The sequence below is a fragment of the Chinchilla lanigera genome, unplaced genomic scaffold, assembly GCF_000276665.1.
Source record: "Chinchilla lanigera isolate Chin_1 unplaced genomic scaffold, ChiLan1.0 scaffold00010, whole genome shotgun sequence".
In the NCBI taxonomy this organism is placed as follows: Eukaryota; Metazoa; Chordata; class Mammalia; order Rodentia; family Chinchillidae; genus Chinchilla; species Chinchilla lanigera.
The window spans coordinates 27,341,830-27,361,760 of NW_004955411.1; the positions used below are offsets into that span (position 1 = coordinate 27,341,830).

The 19,931-nt window shown below is 34.8% G+C and overlaps 1 protein-coding gene across 4 annotated transcripts in view; it reads left to right on the forward strand.

The window, feature by feature from the left end:
• Grik2 (glutamate receptor, ionotropic, kainate 2) overlaps window positions 1-19,931 on the forward strand; it is a 663,290-nt gene that overhangs the window by 245,616 nt on the left and 397,743 nt on the right. For all 4 annotated transcript variants that reach the window (XM_005377815.1, XM_013510935.1, XM_005377816.2 and 1 more), the window contains 2 exons: window positions 4,960-5,127; window positions 10,135-10,392. In XM_005377815.1, coding sequence (XP_005377872.1) covers window positions 4,960-5,127; window positions 10,135-10,392 — 426 coding nt within the window. The remainder of the gene's footprint in view (window positions 1-4,959; window positions 5,128-10,134; window positions 10,393-19,931) is intronic.

Below are 19,931 nucleotides of genomic sequence, written 5' to 3' on the forward strand. Positions count from 1 at the left end.
ATTACCTTAATTTTTACTGTCTTTGGTATCAAACTTAGGTAGGCCTTAGCCCTTTTATACAACTGTATTTTCAAACAAATTCTTTTAATGGATGATCTATCCATGCCAAATGGATATTTGATCTATCCATGGACAAATAGTAAAAATAACATTCTAATATAGCAAGGTACACACACTAAAAAGCAGATCACAGCACCCTGAAAAGTATTTCGTGCTCCTTCCTTACCACTCCACTAATTCCATCAAAACCAACTGTTTTACTATTTTGAAAAGAAAATTGTACAGAGCTCTTCCTTTGCCTGCTTCTTTCCTTCAACATTTGGTTTGTGGGATTCATCCCGTGCCACTGTATGTAGTTCTCCATTGGTTCATGTACTTCATGTTGCTTTGAACTTTCTGGTACGAATTTTTAATGAATTTAAGTACCTATTTCCATAGGGGATGTACAGCACAGGGGGAAATGCTGGTTCACAGCACTTGTGTATTTTCAGTGCTAGGAGATTTGATTGGTTTGGGTTTTTTTAGTTATTTTAAATAGAATGGTAGTTCTTTGATTTTCAGGATATTTTTATTTTTCCAATATATTAAAGGTACCATACTACTATTTTGAAATATGTTGTATATGTTTTTTGCTTCCTTTTTAGACAACTGAAATATTTTGTCATTTTTCATATTAATTTCTGACTCTATGCTATTTCATAATTTTTTTAGTCTTAGCTCTATATTACAATATACATTCTTCAATTATATTCAGAAATTATTACTTTTACCTTAATATTATTACTGCTAAAACACTGCAGTCTTTAATTGTATTTATGCATTTTTCATTTTTTCCACAATTTTCATGCACTTTAATTCCACATACATGATCATCTTCATAGGACATTACTACTGTTTTTATAATTAAAACAAATATTTGTTAACTCACATTTACCCTCTCTTTAATACTTCATGCACGTATGCATCATAACAGCTCCTCTGTGATTATTATTCTTCTGCCTAAAGAACTGGATTACTTAATCTTAGTTTTTTTTTTTTTTAATGGTTTTCTTCCGGTACCGGGAATTGAACTCATGACCTCGCGCTTGCCAGGCAGGCGCTGTGCCGCTGAGCTAAATCCCCAGCCCCCTAATCTTAGTATTTGTTTCAGTGAAAGTGTATCGGTAACAAATTCTTTCAGTTTGGTTATTCTGTTTGGTATACACAACACTGATGAAAAATAATCTATGTTGTCCCCAAAGTGAAAAAAATGAATATTATAGGAATTTTTATGTTTTCCTCTAATATTTATGACTTCAATTACTTTGTGATTTTAATATTAATAAAATCCCAGGGTTTCTCTATTTGTTTTCTAGAAGTCTTTTTAAAAAATAAACAGTAATCAGGGTTATCTCTTAAGTGCCTTTATAACATCTAGTATGGTGATTACACTTTTTCTTCTTTGACTAATTCATGTGTCGGATGTTATTACAATGTTCCAAAAATTTTTTTAATAAATATTTCATAGAGAAGAACTACATTTTTCATTTAGGAACTTTCATACCTCTTAAGATAAATAAAAATGTCTATGATCCCATTCTTAGTGTATAAGGTACCTTTATGATTTGTAAAACAGAAGAAAGATCTCACAAAAATGCTTATAGTGGACAAAGGAAAATTTGACAGCTCTCATTTTAATATTTTTATTTTCTTGGAGTTTAACAAGTTTATCATGTATTCTTCTTCATACAAGTGTGGGAAATAAATTTCCCTTTTCTTTTTTCTCTCTCTTTTTTAAAAGAAAAACACTAACATGTGCTCTTTTTCTGTCTTCCCTAAAATTTTTTGCTGCTTTCTCACTGGGAATGTGTGGTTTTCTGGGGTGAGCTGGGCATATCAGAAACAGTATTTCTCAACCTTTTGTGATAAATCCTAAACAGTGCTGAAAGTAATATTCTAGAGTCACTCTCTGCCTTCAGGATGTAGGAAACAGGTCAACAAACTATTTTAAATAGTATTTTCAAAAGGATTTCACCCCTAATAGGCATCTGAAATCCACCCAAGATTTTAGAAAGCTGTTTTTACTAGACTTTAAAAAATTTTTCTCTCCCTGTAATGTCAGCTTCACAGTAGTTAGACAAAGTACCTGACACTCATAATTTAAAGAAGGTGAAGTTTACTTGGCTGTGGGTTTCAGATTATTTAGTCCAAGGTTCCTGGCACAAGGACAGGAACATTATGGTACAAGGGCTGAAAGGAAGATTCTTAGATCATGGTAGCAAGGGAGCAGAGTAGTGCAAAAGTATTAGAGAAAGAACACCAGGGACTACATATAGTCTCAAAGGTTATGACTCTTCTGATCTACCCATACACACACACAAATGTGGCTTCTAAACTGATTAAGTCAATAATTAAGCTTAACCCTCATGCCACCAAAACTTGCTTTGCATATGTCAAGGGTATGGAGCTATCTAAAATTTCTCTCTTTGCTTGAGTTATTCTTGTTGTGTGGTTATGGAAGATAATTTGCCTGTGAAGTTTTATTACGTGAATGTTTTAAGGTTTTTCATAGATGAAATATTAGACTCTGGCTTTGAATCAATATGAATTAATTATTCATTTTAATTAAGGTAGAAAATTGGTTATGCTAAGGAATTTCAAAGATTTTTTTAAATATTCAAAGGGGTAATAAATATGTGATCTTTAAGTTTGCATTATTTATATTTGAAAGAAATAAAGGTCAAGAAAAATTTAACCCATCAAACATTGATCTTTTCTGTACCTTATATTACATAGAAATTAAAACTCTGAATTGAGGAATGTAGAAGATTCACTATTTTATTTTACCAATAAGAAGCTATTGTAGTTTTAAAATTTCTATCATTGAGTTTTTATCCCTAATTCATTTTATGATACTTTATTTATTTATTTATTTATTTTTTGGTTTTTCTCTGGTACTGGGAACCAAACTCATGACCTTGCACTTGCCAGGCAGGCACTTGGCTGCTGAGCTAAATCTCCAGCCCCTATGATACTTGATAAATACAGTATTTTTCTATTCTGCATATAAGATTTTATATTTCTAATTTCACCCCATTACTGAAGTTATCCTATCACACATTTGATGCAATTTTGTGTATCTTCTCTGAGTCAAATTTGGAGGAAAACTACTAGTTTCTATCAGTTTAAGTAAGATTTTCAAGTTCAGCATGGATAGATTGCAGCACTGACTCCATCACTTGTGAACTGTATGGCTCTTTGGCCTAACGGCTCTTTCTTGTAAAGTAATGCTACTTAGGATTGTTCTGGGAATTCAGTGGAACATATATATATATATCCAGTGCTTACACTGTGGTAGTCACTCTTCCAAGTGGTTTTATGAGATAACATTTCATCTTTACAACTCTATGTGGTAGCCTCCCTTATCATCCCTTTTTCAAAAATAATGAATAAGGTCAGAGTGAAGTTTTGTCCAACTGCCCAAATTCACCCTGCAGGCAGATAGAAGAGCCAACATATGATTCCAGTCTGGCTCCATATGAAAATTTTATGGTTTAGAGTAGAACACCCATTGGATCTATAAATATTTGTTATCTTCAGTTTAACATAAGTCACTGATGACTTTAAATATTTTCACACTGCTACCTCAGATGTTGATTGCTGTAATAACTACACCTCAAATTGTTTAAAATCTGGAAAAATAAAAGAATTTTACCCTAAAATGGTATCAAATAGCAAATTTTCATGTGCCTTCTGAAAATAAATATGCCTTATCCCTGTGGTCTCTTCTAAGATCGCATTCCTCATAGGTAGAGCAGTTTTTATAATAATGTAATGATTTCTTATTATATTTAAGTGGGTAGTTTGCTAATTGTCACCTGACCTTCATGCATCTTGGTAAGGTATGAATTGCTAGCTATGGAACTGGCTTATTCAAGGGAGTTTAATTTGTGAATGTTTTTGCTGAAAGTATATGATATAAAATTTAAGGTTCAGAAACATAAATGCTGTAATTTATTTTCAAAATACTAGTTTCACAGTAACAGCGGTTGGAGGGAGTTCAGTATCAGGAGTTTCCCCTTTCATTCCATTCACTAAACCAACAATAAGAAAGATTCTGTTGGAGCCAGAAGTTTCCATTTGCTTCCTACTGAAAAGAGAACCATGATACAGAGAGATAGAAGGTGGGAACACGATAGAGTGACGTGGGCTGAGATCCAGCTGGTGGAAGCCAACAAATTGAAGGGACAATTTTTTAAATTACATAGCACACTTTATAGCCAAAATGATATGCTACAGTGGTATTTACTGATGAAGGGTTTTGTGGTGTGTGTGTGTGTGTGTGTGTGTGTGTGTGTGTGTGTTTTTTTTTTTTTGGAGTGTTTTGGTTCATCAATGTCACATGTTCTCTTAAAAAAAATTTTGAGCAAAATAAATATAGTAATGCTCCTTTGTTCTCATTCTTGTAGTAAGATGGTGGGATTTGCAAATGTTTGAGCTATTAACACAATAAACATCATAAAACTTGTGCTAAAAAATTCTGACCTCTGAGTCTGTGGAGTCAAATTTTATTCCATTAATTCAATTCTTAGCATTGTGGTTCATATAGATACAGTGATTGATAATTCTGAAATTCTGTGTCAAATTTGGGGGGGCAATTTTCAGTACTTCAGGCAAAATCTATACATAATTAATCCCTAAAATAATTAGGGATTGCTAAAGTTAGAGGGAAAAATCACATTTAAACAATATTTTATTTTGGCTACAAACCAAGGCAATTTTGCCTGTATGGATTTACCAAAAAGGGATTTTCTAAAGTTCAAAGAAAAATTAAGTATAAACTCTGTGTGCTTAAACCACACACAGGCAGGCACACACAAGCACACACACACACACAAACACACACACACATACTTAGGAAAATTCTGACATTTTCTCTGTATTCTAAGAACTATGTGATTACTGTCTTTATTTTTCCAGGTGGTATTTTTGAATATGTGGAATCTGGTCCAATGGGTGCTGAGGAACTTGCATTCAGATTCGCTGTGAACACAATCAACAGAAACAGAACTTTGTTGCCCAACACCACTCTGACTTACGACACCCAGAAGATAAATCTCTATGACAGTTTTGAAGCATCCAAAAAAGGTAAAGGATAAATATTTGGCATTCAGATTCCAGGAATTCAAACTTCCAGATATTCTTAAGAGTTTGAATTCTATTGCACAATTATTTGGTTGTTAAGAATATTTGCATGGTAAGGTTTCTTCTTGAAATGTGCATAAGTTTTATCATGGGAGGTAAAGTGACAATTTTATCTTTTGCAAAAAATCTACTTGTAACACAAATGCAATTAATTCTATGATAGAGATGCTGCTTTTTGCCTATTGATCCTCCTGCCTTATAATTAAACTATAACTAAAGTTAAAAAACTATAGTAACAAATGTTGGAGAATTTTGCCAAATTTTGCCATGCCTTCTTAAATTTTAATTTGCATTATCTGTCAGTTTTATGAAATTATTACTGTACTTTCAATTGATTGACTATCATGGGTTCTGTACTTCCAAGTGACTTCAAAATTCAGTTCTACCTTAAAATATTATTGGAAAATTTTAATCAAGCATTAAGTTATGTATACTCCATGTCCATCTTACCCACTTCGTGTATCTTCTTATAATTAAAAATAAGTAACTAATGATATAAAAATGGATTATATAAAGAAATAATTAGAATATTTGGGTATGTTTTATGATATTTAAAACTACTTTAAGTAACATGAATGGACAACAGTTTCATGGAATATGAGTTTAATATTTATGTAGGAAGAAAGTAATAGAAAGAATTATTGCGAAAGCATTATTCTACCCAAATATTAGTCTTAGTGGTAAATGTGTTTGAGAGGTGTTTTTATGATCTTCTGTAGGTGATCTTTTCTCTTAAATATACATGGTCTTATAGTAAGATAATTTTTACATAATTAATATTCATATAGCAGAAATAAACTCTCATCATATAAATTTGTTCTTACAAAACATGTTGTCACTTCATACTTTTAAATAATATTTGCCTTTCTGTAATGCTAATATTATTTTACTAGCTACATTACATTAATGGAAATGTGCATAATTATTTATAATTCCAAGTTGGTGTAGAGTTCTTCTAAGCTTATTAGTATTAATGGCAGCTGATAAGGTGCAATATTGCTCAAGATGAAAGTACTCTGCTTTTCCCCCAGCAGCTAACTTGTGTTTATCAAAGCCATATTCTGCCTGCCCTTTGAATTCATATCTTTATGAATACAAATAAGCTTCCACCTTTCGTAACCATGTCAAGGTGATGAAAGGTTTGGAAGGCTAAAAAGGAAAGGTTAAAGTTGACTGCAAAATGTTACATTTGTCATCATAATTGCAAAATAAGTCATTAATAGCAAGACAAGTGCATTTGATTAGTGGCGTAGTTCATGATTATTTTCATTAGGTAGAAGCTCTGCCTCTAATGAAAGCATCCAGGCCAAAGAACATGGAATGAGTGCAGCACAGATAAATATTAATAGGTTCCTTAGTGGCGACTTCACAGAAACACATGCTGGAATCTTCTCACAACAAACAGTCTATATGCCCTGGTGAAATTATGGAGTGATAACATCATCTGATTCCCAAAGTATTTTAAAGAACTTACAAACTTTGTCACCCATTAAAAGCCCATTGGGAATCATAGGTGCCGATTGACTGGCCTGAAGCCAGGAAAAGCTCAAATAATTGTCTGAGTGATTTTCATTGTGATATAAGTATTAAAGGGTCAATGATATTGCTTTGGATCTTGTGAAGCTTTTGTTGAGCTGTTACTGCTGAGCGAACACAGAAGTATGCAAAAGGATAACATTAGGGACAGAACCGTTATGATTTTGAGTACTTGTAGGGTTCGAAAATGTATGTATCGATAATTTTTTTTTTTTTTTTTTGTCTTTTTTGAGACAGGGTTTCACTGCGCAGTTCAGGCTGGCCTTGAGCTCACTTTGTAGCCCAGGCTGGTCTCAAACTCGCAAGGATCATCCTGCCTCAGCCTCCCTAGTGCTGGATTTACAGGCATGCGCCACCATGCCTGGCTGAATATCAATAATTATGTCAAGGATGAACTATAAAATAATACCCTTAAAATATTTTTTAAAGTTTTCAATTGTTTTTCTAATGCAAGAAACAAGAAATTAATTGTGGACTTCTGTCCTTTCCTCTGATATTTTATGTATCTGGTAGCTTAGGTAGCACTATTTTGAACAATTATTTTATAATTTGATATATTAGAACTTGAATTATCATTTGGCTGCCATCTCTTCTTTTTTCTTTTTTTTCCGGTACCAAGAATCAAACTCACAACCTTGCACTTGCCAGGCAGGTGCTGTGCGGCTGAGCTAAATCCCCAGCCCCCTTGAATTATCATCTGAATCATGTATTATTTTAAATGACTTCTTTGACAATTGACAAGCATAAGTACTATTGAAATAAAGATATTTTAAACAGCCAAATACAATGTTTTTAGCTTGCCTTGGTTCATAATTTCTCAAAAACTGTGGTGAACATTTGTTTGTTCTTAATATACGTGAATTAAAATCCCATGGTGAGTGAGAAATTTCAAATCCAGGCTTTCTACTGATTCATAATTTCAGTCATTACTTCGAAATTAAGGATTTATACACTCAAAATCAATTTATCTAGATCAAACTATACTTCTGAAGACAGAGGAGTAGCTTTTTCAACTGAAAGTTAATTATTGAACACCTCTCTGTTTAAGAATTCATTCATCACATTGTATTCTTTACAGAAAATGCGGAAGGAAAATGTCAGAAATTTTCACACAGGGGCTGGGGATTTAGCTCAGTGGCAAAAGCGCCTGCCTGGCATGCGCAAGGTCGTGAGTTGGGTTCCCGGTACTGGAGAAAAACCAAAAAAAAAAAAAAAAAAAAAAAAAAAAAAAAAAAGAAATTTTCACACAGCACCGTCATAAACTATTCATTTTGGTGAACTGAGTATGAACACCCAGTTTATATGCAAACCCTAATAATAACCATCTGTAAGTGTAAGCAGTGATGGTGAAACTTACACTGGACTGGGTCCAAGGAGGTCTCCCAGTTAAGAGATGAGGATTTCAATTCACTCCCTCCACAGACTGGGTAGTAGGTTGTTAACCCATGCAACAAGAATTTGATAATGCGTCGGTGTGAGGTGCAACGTACATGTGTGAGGCAGGGTTAGACTATAAGGAAGAATAAGAAAAAAGACTAGAGTTTAAAGTATCTAGAGGGGGCATCCTGACATGCAAAGATATAGATTGGCTAACTCACCAAAGCAGCTTTTGTTTGGTAGATTAATTTCTGTTCTGGTTTCTGTAGTTCCAAAGAAACTCTTATTTTAGGGACAATTTCATTCTCAGGAGATGATTGTTCTTGGGTAAGACAGAGTCTGTCTCATTTCCCTCATTGGGGAATTGCTTCTCCTTGGAGGACGCAGTGCCATTGTGGGACTGTCTGCCAAGCTCTGCTTTATGTGGAACCTGAGGTGCTTGTAATTTGGGGGGCTTCTAGGTGTCGCTCCAGGAAGGTTTGGACACGGACATCATCCAAACTGGCTGTCAAGCAGCCCTGCAGACTCTGAAAATTACTTCAATTGCTCTTAGTTTGGTGACCTCTGTCTTGAAGGGGAGTGTGATACATTAGGCAAATTTAGAACAGGGAGACATTGTGATACAAATATTCCTTCCCTGAGTGAAAAGCATGCCTCATAAAGAGTTGAGCAGGAATCTGGTCCAGATTTTTTTAATGAAAAGAAAAGCTAAAATATCAATAAAACAGCTTCAAAACAGGTTAGTAGGAGAGTAAAAATAATTAATACATTGCCTGTTGTCTTCATAGTAATTATTCAGAGTACAAGATCTAGGCATGACAGATTAAGATAAAGGGACCCCCCAAAAAATTCATCTTCTTTGTTGCCGTTCTACCTTTATTTCTTCTACCTTACCTCAAAAGCATTTCCTCTTGGGGCTAACTATTTCATTTTTGGACTTTTTTTTACTTTAGAATTTGTTAATTTTAAACTGGGTGAAAATTCACGAGAAGCTTCTAAACGTTTGTCCTGACTCCTCCTTGGTCACTTAAGGGAACCGAATTTAAGTTTACGACACAGACCAGATCTTCAGATATGTACAGATAATTCCATGTTTCCACTAGATACTCATTTTTTAGCTCAAACTCAACATTTCCTTCAGTGTTCCTTACAGTATTGCAAGCCTTGACACAAATCTATTTTAATCTGAATATCCTCTAGTTTGTCTATATCTCTCTTAACTGCTATAATTATTAGCCATGAGAGCAAAATTTCCTGTGGGTGCATACTAATTAAAAAGAAATTAGAAGGCTGGGCATGGTGGCATACACAGACAATCCCAGCTCTTGAGCAGGTAAGGCAGGAGGATCACTACAAGTTCCAGGCCAGCCTTGCAAGATCCTGTCTCAAGAAAGAAAAAATAAAGGATAAAATAAGAGATGTATAACACCCAAAAGCCAACAATATAAAGATTACTGAATACTTTTCTAATGATGTTAACGTTCTTTCTTCTCAGTGGTATGAATCAATATGAAATCACCCTTCAGTGCTAGAGCAAGTTTTGCATGTGTTTGTACATATAACTGAATGCATACCATCAGCTGGGTATAAACTTTTGCTTTGCTTGACCATAGCTAATTTTATGGGAAGGAAGGGACAAATAGCTTTTGATTAAGAATTTGAAATTGTGAGGATAACAGGTGAATTTAAGAAGCTACACTGTTTTTCTATTTCACTGCTAAAAGTTTTCTTGAATGAATATTTCCTCCCTTCATTTAAAAAAAATTCCTTTTCTTTTCCTTTTCCTTTTTCTCTACCTTGCCATTAATTACAGAATTATCTTACATTAAGATACAAGTGCAATTTGGTGAATTAATTCTGTAACAAGTGAAAATGTACATGTGAAACAAAATGCAACATTAATAATATGCAGGTGTTATATTGAAGAAAAAAATCTTTATTCAGGATGATGCACTAGGGTTTTAATAACAATGTGGTGCATGTTGGCACTCAGGCATCTCTCCTGTCCTTGCTAACAGAGGTCTGTCTCCTCCGCAGCCTGCGATCAGCTGTCCCTTGGAGTGGCCGCCATCTTTGGGCCTTCACACAGCTCTTCAGCAAACGCAGTGCAGTCCATCTGCAATGCTCTCGGCGTTCCCCACATACAGACCCGCTGGAAGCACCAGGTGTCAGACAACAAAGACTCCTTCTATGTCAGTCTCTACCCAGATTTCTCATCCCTCAGCCGTGCCATCCTAGACCTGGTGCAGTTTTTCAAGTGGAAAACCGTCACAGTTGTATATGATGACAGTACTGGTAAGTGTTATCAGTGGCCTTTGGGTTTAGATACACAGGATTTTCTGGATCCCCTTCCAGATTTCCAGATGACTACTTTACTCTTTTATTTCTCTGTGAATATTTTGTCTGTCTGATTATTTTAAAATTAAAATGAGGAATAGGAAGAAGTTTGGATTCAAATATTGACCATAATTTCATACATCTAAACAAGTAGCTAAATCAGATAGTTTTTCTCTGTATTTGCACAAGTACTTTTCTCTCTATGAAGGATCAGCTAGTTTGTCCTATGCATTGGACAAATAGTAGCAACCGTGCCAGCATAATATTGAAATATTTATTCAAACAATTTTTCTTCTGGATTAAGGTAGTTTTTTATAGCAAAGCCTCCTGACTGGCTATCAGTTAAATTAGTCAAGAAACTCATAATTTAGGCTTCTTATTTTGTCTGCCTCTTTATATAAAAATAATATGTTTCACATTTGTTAGGTATGTTGGGATTTAAAGGGTTATTTTTCTCAAATGTGGAACAATATAAAACCCATTCATATACTCAAGAATTTTAGAAATGTTTTGTGTAGAGACCACTAAGGCACTTAGAAAATATCATTTATTAAGTAGTACTTATTGGGGCTGGTGATTTAGCTCAGCAGTGCAGCACCTGCCTGGCAAGCACAAGGTCATGAGTTCGATTCCCGGTAATGGAAAACAAACAAACAAAACAAACAAACAAAACACTAAGTAGTACTTATTTTAGTGTCTTAAAAGAATATTTTAAATATTTTGGTTGGCTGTGCTTTCTCATTTTAAGGTATGCTGTTATTTTTGAATATAAATGGTACCTTAATTATTAGTCACAAACAACTCTCAGAGAAACAGAAGAAAGTCAACAGCAAAAATAAATTTAATGTTTGTTCACTCTTATATTGGTGAAGGACCTATTCTTACTATAGAATGATAATTGATTTCACTTCAAACTATTTTAAATCATTTTATTTTAGACACTTCACTATACCTTCATATTTACATTGAGGCCAAAATTCATTTGAATTTAAATTGTCCCTAAGTATGCCAGGAATACACTTAATTGATATGTGCAATATATAGAGCTCTATGCAGAAATATATTAATTTACTAATAAAATTAATCAGTGGAAATGGATAGATAAGAACTGTTCTAAGCAGAAACTTACATGGTTAGAAAAATAATGAAGATAATTATTTTTAGTTTTAATTGGGATAAGACTTAGTCTACGTAGAAATCAGTGATTATGTTTTTGTTATTAACGAATTTGAAATACTTATGTCTAAATTTGGCTTAGACTTTTATCAGTAAAAGTTCTTGAAATAACCTCACTAACTCTAATGGATCTTTCAGCTCAGTTTCGGCCAATTGAGTTTATTGTAGCAGGAGGTTTTAGTTCCATGTCACTACCTTTTTGTCATTGGTAAAGTTCCATATGCTGAGTTTTGAATGGTGGTATGTATGTATGAATAGTTTCTCTGGACTTGTATATTGTGTAATAAGCCAGACCATCCTAGTCACAAGCTGCTCCATTTATACTTGTGGACGGTCATCCAGAGAAACATAAAAATTGGATAGACATACGTTGTGAGTCCATAGATTGCTTCTCCATTTTGTCCTAATATAATTTAAAGGTATGCTGCCTAAATAGCAGGTATTCTCATACATGCATGCAATCATATTTATATATATAAACACATACATATACACATATATATGTGATATTTTGTAATTATTTGTTATGAAAAGTCCACATAGCAGGAAGAAAAGTAGCAAAAGCTTAAAATGTGTATGGACATAGGATAAATGGTCTTTCTAGATGATTCTGTGCGCTATGTATGCCTTTTTCTTTTTTTGCCATGCTAGAGATGTAGCGCAGGACCTTCTCACTGAGCTACATCCCTGCCTTTTTCCCTTTCTTCCTTCTTTTCTGAGCCAGTGTCTCCTTAGGTCACTAGATTGCCTAGGCCAGGCCCCAGCTTGTGACTCTCCTGCATCTGCCACTCAGGCTGCTGAGATTATAGGAGCTGACCACTGTACCAGCATGTGTGTCATTTTTACCTCATGTTACTTCTGTATTTGAAAATATAACAGAATATGTAATCGCTCATATCTTACTTGGACAAAGTAAAGCTTCACATGCAATTGATCTTTCTATGCTCTAAATTATATTTAAACTTTTATGTTGTTTAAGGAAATGTAAATAGAGAAAATATATATATTTAATTGGCCTTATTTACTTCAATAGATTTCTGACCTCAGGATTAAATTTATTGAAATAATTTAGGTTACTGTTTAAAAGAACACCACTACAATTGCTTTGAAAGTGACACAGATACTTGGAGATCTCAAAAGTTTTTGACTAGTTAATTATTAATGTTAATTTAGAGTCATTACAAAATTATTTGTAATACTAAGTGTGCTTTGAAAATTCTCTAGGGGAAAGATTTATTAATGTTCTATTTTATGCAACATTTAATTCAATAAATATTGATTAATCACTTGCTACATGCCCTTGTTTAGCTTCTAATCCACATTTGAGGACATGTGATTATTCATGTTCTTATAATTACTCTTAATGAGTTAATTGCATTTGTAACTGGCCATTTGTTGTCTCTTCTAATTTAAAGCACTTTGAGAACTTGGGTTCTTGAGTATTTTACGCGATAGAATCGACAGAATAGACAGAAGAAGCCCTTTGAAATGCACTCATGAATATATACAAGCAGACTTTGTCTTGCTGTTTATATTTCAAAATTTCAAAGAGAAATTTTAATGGTAGAATTCAAAAAATGTGTACATTTCACAAGTAAACGAGGTTACTGTTTGATATTGTGGGGGAAATCTGATTATAGCTAGGACTGCACACTGAAATAGGTACTTCCCTTCCCAGTAAGATAAACATTATTGACTCTATTATGGACTTGTGTATCAACTTTTTACTGCAGGACACACATATGCCATTTTAATGCCTCATTTTCTCTTTTCAGATTTATTTATTCTGTACACCATTCCTCCTATTTGTATTCATTTCAGTTTCATTGTGTTGTCCAATTTTTGATACATGATAATTATACTTTCATTCAGTCTTTGTTCTCACACCCAAAATAGATGGGATGATAGATGAAATATAATGCTGGAATAGGAGAAATTCTTAAAATGATGCTAACAGGAACTATTTATTTTTATGATAATTAGCATTTGTTGTTGTCATGGATGAATGCATTTAAACACCACAAAAGTCTGTTATAGTTCTGAACGATGTCCAAAAATGATGGAGAAGAATTGGCTTCAGAAACAGAGCTGTGTTTCTGTCAGTCATTTTGGAACATATGATTCATTTTAAATATAAACTAAAAATAAATTGGATAGCTGTCAGGTTGTAAGCACTTCCAGAATAAATTGTGAATATTTGCTTTGAAATCCCCGTGTTTCATCTTTGTTTATAGATCAGCAGTCCATTAAAAAAGAACTCCGGGCTGATTAGCAGAAGCCTGGGATTCTGTTCCCAGTTTTGCTACTAAATTACTGGAACAACTTTGAAAAAGAGAAGGAAATAGAAATGACTGCAAAAATGAGCTATAATGCATTAGGCACTGTGGCATTTGCTGTCACATAAATTATTCCACTTAATCTTCAAAGTGATTCTCTGAATCGCAAAGGAAACAGGTAATCATCCCATCCTGCCTGCTTCCTCCTGTGACTGGTTCTCCTGCCCAACAGTAGCCTAAGACAGAACAGAAACATGAGCATCACCCTTGATTCCTTCCATACATGGGCTCCACAGTCAGGCTCTCATCGTGGGCAATTCTGCACCCTTTTGATCTCTCAAATCTGTTTATTTCTTCTGTGCGCTATCAAACTCCGTATCATCTCACGTGTCACTTCTAACTGGGTTGTGTTTTAATTCTACGTATTGATAATTCAGTCTCTGCACATCACTTAGGCATCATTTTACAAATAAAATTCTGATCTATTCCTCTTTTACTAACTCTCATTCCTCTACAGCTAAAGTCAAAACTTTTTAAGAAGCCTGATAAGTGATGTAATCCTTGTACCTCACCAAAGACTTTTGAGACCAAACTTTCCATTAATTTATTTTACTTCGAACCATTAAACTTCTTTCAACGGCTAGAATTACTATTTTGTTTACATGAAAAGCTCTTATGTTTGCCTTGCTCCTCCTGTCCACAAACTGTATAAATATGTATGTGTGCATTTGCACACACACTCTACTACACACCATGGCTTTAATGTCACTGAGAAATTCTGACTCCTGTGCCTAGGTTTAAACTAGGTCTCCTCAAACACATTCTTTTAATGCCATACTGACTCCCACAAGCCTATCTCTGATCAGGGTAGACCCTCAGACCGCCCATTTTATCACCAACATCTAAAATATTGCCTAGCTTGCTGAGTTGCCTTAAATATTTGAGGAATAAAGACTAACAGAAGATTTTAGACAAGAAAATTACAGTGAGTTCAGTAATTTGCCCAAGGTAAAATTCCTTTAAATCCTTATCAGTAAATAAATAGGTCAGCAATAATTTTCATGTAAGCACACATACATCTTTTATGATTTCAAAAGGTTAGCGTAGGAGAGATCGCCAAGACCTTTTAACTTTCTCACAATGCTTTTTCTAGCTTCTCTCCCACGCTTTCCAATCTGTGTAATATTAGCGATGTGTGTAACGTTGCCTTTCAAACCGCCTCTGAGTGACTGAAAGATAGACATATTCCCAGCTGTTACTTCCACAGAACAAAAGAAGGAGCACAGACAGAGGGGAATCTGCCAGCATAGCCTAGTGAGGTAACTGTGGTCTTCCATGTCAGAACATGCTAGATTTATATTCTGCCCCCTATTATACTTGTCTGCAAGTTACTTGACCACTAAAAGACGGAGGTGAAGTATTTATAAATTGAGGCTAATGTTTGCTTTGCAGGATTTTTGATGTGATTCGTCAAGTATGCAAAACGCCTCACAGTTCACACATAGTAGAAGCTTAAACCTTGCTGTAGGATAAATGTGTGCTACCTGCCATTTATTCCTCTCTGTAGTCCACGAAAAGGGAAGTGCGCGCCCCCTTTTGATATGAGAAAACTTATAAGCAGTGATTTATTTGTTCAAGGTTACAGAACAAGAAGGCGGTAACTTGGATTTTGTACCTAAGAGAGTCAACTTCAGGACCACTCTGTTAATTGCTATGAGTCGATGCTGGTTGTTAACGTTGCTGTGGGTCATTGTCATTATTTATCCAAGGGAATAGCACAGTCAGAACTAGTTATGGAAAAGACTTTCTGGTTGCAGTATGGACAGTGCGCTGAGATTATTGAGACTTGGAGGGAAATAGGATAAGATCAGAAGAGGAATTTCTAGTTGAAAAAAAAGCACTTTCAATTAAGGAGATATTTACGGAATGTTGCTAAAGTAGAGAATTCTAGGATTTAGATGATGGAGGCTGGAATGTAATGAGTTGGGGAGAGAATGATGAAGAAAAAAAGAGAATGACCTGTATGTTTCTTATCTGGACTTGTAATTGGTGACCTATTTTTCTAAAAAAACAAAACAAAACAAAACAAAACAAAACAAAAAAACAAGAAAGAGACCTGGGAGAGGAAATGGTAAGTCTGGTTCTTAACACGTTCAGTTTGAAATATCATTGAAATACCTTTAATCACCGTGTGACATTGGATGTATCACACATATACCTGGAGAAAGAGAAATTTAAAGTGATCCGATAAGGCTTCCATTAGCATTTTGCTTTGCCCTTTCTGAATGGCTTTTGCTTTTGATTGGCTTTTGCTTCACCGTAGCCTGTGGAAATGAAGAATATAGGCTTAAAAAATGCAGAGTCTTGGTAAAGAGTTGAGTCATGCTAGTGAGTAGTCATGGAAATGAATATAGATATGAGAAGAATTTAGGGGAGAAAAGTCAAATCTTCAATTAATGGTGGAAAATCAATCATTGGTTTTAGAAACTGTAGTAGTTAACAACTTGAGCTTTAACTCATTTCTATGCTCTTGTCATAAGACATAAATCAAGGATTTTAGCCTAGGTAAAAGCAAAAGTAGTTTACTAACTTTATTAACTTAGGTGAAGTATACCTGTACATCATGTTCTAGATATATCTGTTTTTTTATTTTTTATTTATTTTTGAGACAAGGGTTTTGCTATGCAGTTCAGGCTGACCTTGAGCTCACTTTGTAGCGCAGGCTGGCCTCGAACTTGCAATGATCCTCCTGCCTCAGCCTCCTGAGTGCTGGGATTACAGGCATGTGCCACCACACCCAGCTCATTTTTATTTATTTTTTATTTTATTTTTGTCTCTGGATATATCTGTGTTTGCTTTCTGAGTTAGTTTGAAAAAATGAAAATTTCAATTAATATTAAAGAATGAATTTTGCTTAAATATGCATTGAAATAGGACAGAATAAAGTAATTCAATACAGTAAGTTAATTTGAGAGACTATAGTCCTGTGAGGTACTAATTTTTAACAATATAGCAATTTTTGTATTGTAAATCAAAGAAATAGCTAATTTCAGTTTTATTTCAGGAAGCAGGATAATACGGATCTAAGATATTGTATATTGCACTTTTTAAGTACAAAGCTTCAAGTGGTGTGTTCTTTAATTTCAGGGATGAATACAATTAGCAAGTACAAAAATCTAATTATTTGGATGTAGTGGATTGCATAGCTTGGTGCAGTAGTGCTCCCACAAAGTTGGTTATATTTTAATGTGGTGTCTTTGCTCTTATTCAAGCAATTATAAAATGATTTAGAATACTATTTCATGAGCTCTGACCACCTGATAGTGAATATTGTTCAAGGTACTTATAATAGTAATTCTTTCTCTATGTTTTTCAATCTTTCAAATATATACCATAATGTGGTTATCTGTAAAAATAAAATTTAGATAAAATAAAAAATAAAATATATGCCAGCAGTAAAAAACAAAAGTATAGTTTCTAATCCATCACAATCAGGCAATTTATATTTCTGTATATACTGAAATAAATACATGTAATAATATGAATACATACAAGGAGCAGGCTTTCTACGAAACCACAATGATCAGTAACATTTGTTTTATAAGAAAAGAAGAGGGAACATGAGGTAAGTTTAATTCTTATGTGGTTGCTCAGACACGTCAGGTTTTATAAATTTAAATTTTCCAAAATGTAAATGATTGGCCTGTGTATCATGGTATGTACTTTCCCCTTTGACTTTTTTTGTTGTTATAGCTCTTGCCTTTCTCCTTCTGAATTGTAGGCAAAAAGAAAGTACTTAAGTAATCTCTCTGACACACCTACACATCCGAATGCTTCTTCTTCTAGGGTGAAAACAAAACTTTCCTGCTTTGTTTTTCTACCCATTGGTTCCCATTCTCCTGCTCTTTTCTGCGTTTCTTTTAAAAAATGCAATTATTATTTCTTTTTTATTTTAGTTTATTAGTGCATGTGTTCAGCGCCTAGTGATCACATTCCTTATGTGGGTCTGGTACGTGCACATAGCACATTGTCATTCCTTTTTTTCATCCTATTTCTCTTCCCTCTCTCCCCTTCACCCCCATCCCTAAGTCCTCTTCCTTATATTTTGTTTGTAAGTGTTTGAAATACATAATGTTTACATTCCTTGTGTGGCATGAAAAAAGGAATTGGGATGTGTTATGTACACATGCAAATCCTATTCTCACCCTCTTAAACTCCCTTTCCTTTTCCTGTTCTTTAGATGCTTGTGTTGTTCAAGGGCTTGTCCCCAAACGACTGGGTTTTTTTTTTTTTTTTTTTTTTTTTTACTTTTTTGTTTGCTCTTCTGGCCTTCCTTTATCCATATGACATAGACTCATCACTCTAGTTCTTCATGATTTTATAGACTTCTACACTCAATCCAGCCTTTATTGATCATCTCTGAGTTTCTCAGACACCTCTGACCCAGGAAACTGATTGTGTTTACCTCAAAATTATATTTTCTCCTGAATTTCCCTCTTTATTGGGTTGTCTCAGCCTGACTGCTGGGATTTAAGTTTATTGTCTTTCTCTTATCTCCCATTACCAACTGATCATTAATGCTTCTCATTATTATCTCACATTTCCGAAACTCCTGTCCTCTGCGCACTGCCTGATTTAGTTAATACCCTTGTCCTTTACAGCCAGATTTATGTCCTGTCTGCTGCCCTAGTTAATCCCATCTATCCGATGCAGACAAAATGATCATTTTGGAAAGAACAGTCTCATGAGGTCCTTCTCAGGCTCAGAGCTGTTTAGTTGCTCCCCTCCTTCTTAGAAGAATTAGTTTCGCTTCATCAGCGTGACACACCTGCACTCTGATGCATGTTCCTGACTTCAGATGTCTAGAACTTCCTCTCTCCATATGCGTAATATGACTTCACCTGAACACTTGTGTTTCTCTCTGACCAGTCATTCTCTCTGCTGTATCAGTCTCTTTGCTGTACCCAGACTGTTCTCTCTGCCTGACATGTCTTTCCCATTTGATGACCTGTTTGTCACCTTCTAGATGCACCACAAAGAAGTCTTGCGCGGAGACCTGCCTTGACTCCTACCCAAGGAGTTGATTGTTTCTGATGTGACTGATGCAGAATTACATTAGTTGATGGAATAATTCATTATCATTTCTTTCAGCACAGTCACATAACCCATTTGGCAACGATGATGCAACATTGGATATAAGGGCCCCGAATATGTTCTAATTCATTCAGCCAGTTATTTGTTTCTTCGCTTATTTATTTATTTATTTATTTTAAAATAATCATCAAGTGTCTACTATGTGTCATCACTGTCCTTATTACTGCAGATACAAAAGTGAGTCAAAAGGGCAAAAAATATTGCCTTACAGAGTTTACTTTTTAACATACAATAATAACAGCAGAATAACTGGGTACATTCCGTAGTAGTCAATGTCATAAATGTTACGGAGAAAAATCAAGAAAGAGAGGTGAAAAGAAGAACCAGTATGATAATAAATAGATCAGAAGGGACCCAACTTAGAAGTGATACTTGTGCTAAGATGAAAATAAAATGAGGACCTTTGGAAAGCCAGTTTTCCCAGGCTAGACCATGTCTCCCACCATGCACTACACTAAAATTGAAATGGATCAAAGATCTCAATATAAAACAGAAGCACTTAATAAGTAAAATAAGTAAAAATAAGAAGAATAAGTAAAACTCTTGATGACATAGGCAAAGGCAAAGTCTTTAGGAACAAAAGCCCAGTCTCACAGGAAATATTACAAAGAATCAACAACTGGGATCACATCAAAGTAAAAAGCTTTTGCAGAGCAAAGGAAACCACCAGTAGAGTGAACAGACAATACAGAGAATGAGAAAAATTTTACCAGCTACTCCTCAAAGAACTGACATCTAGAATATATAACCAATTTAGGAAAATCATACTCCCTAAATTTAAAGACCCATCTGAGCTAGGCGCTGGGAGGCCCAGGGGACGGGCGGGGCGAGCAGGCCCTCGGAGCCGGCCGAGCAGGCTCCCCCAGCCCCCCGCGCCTTGCGCCCAGGCGG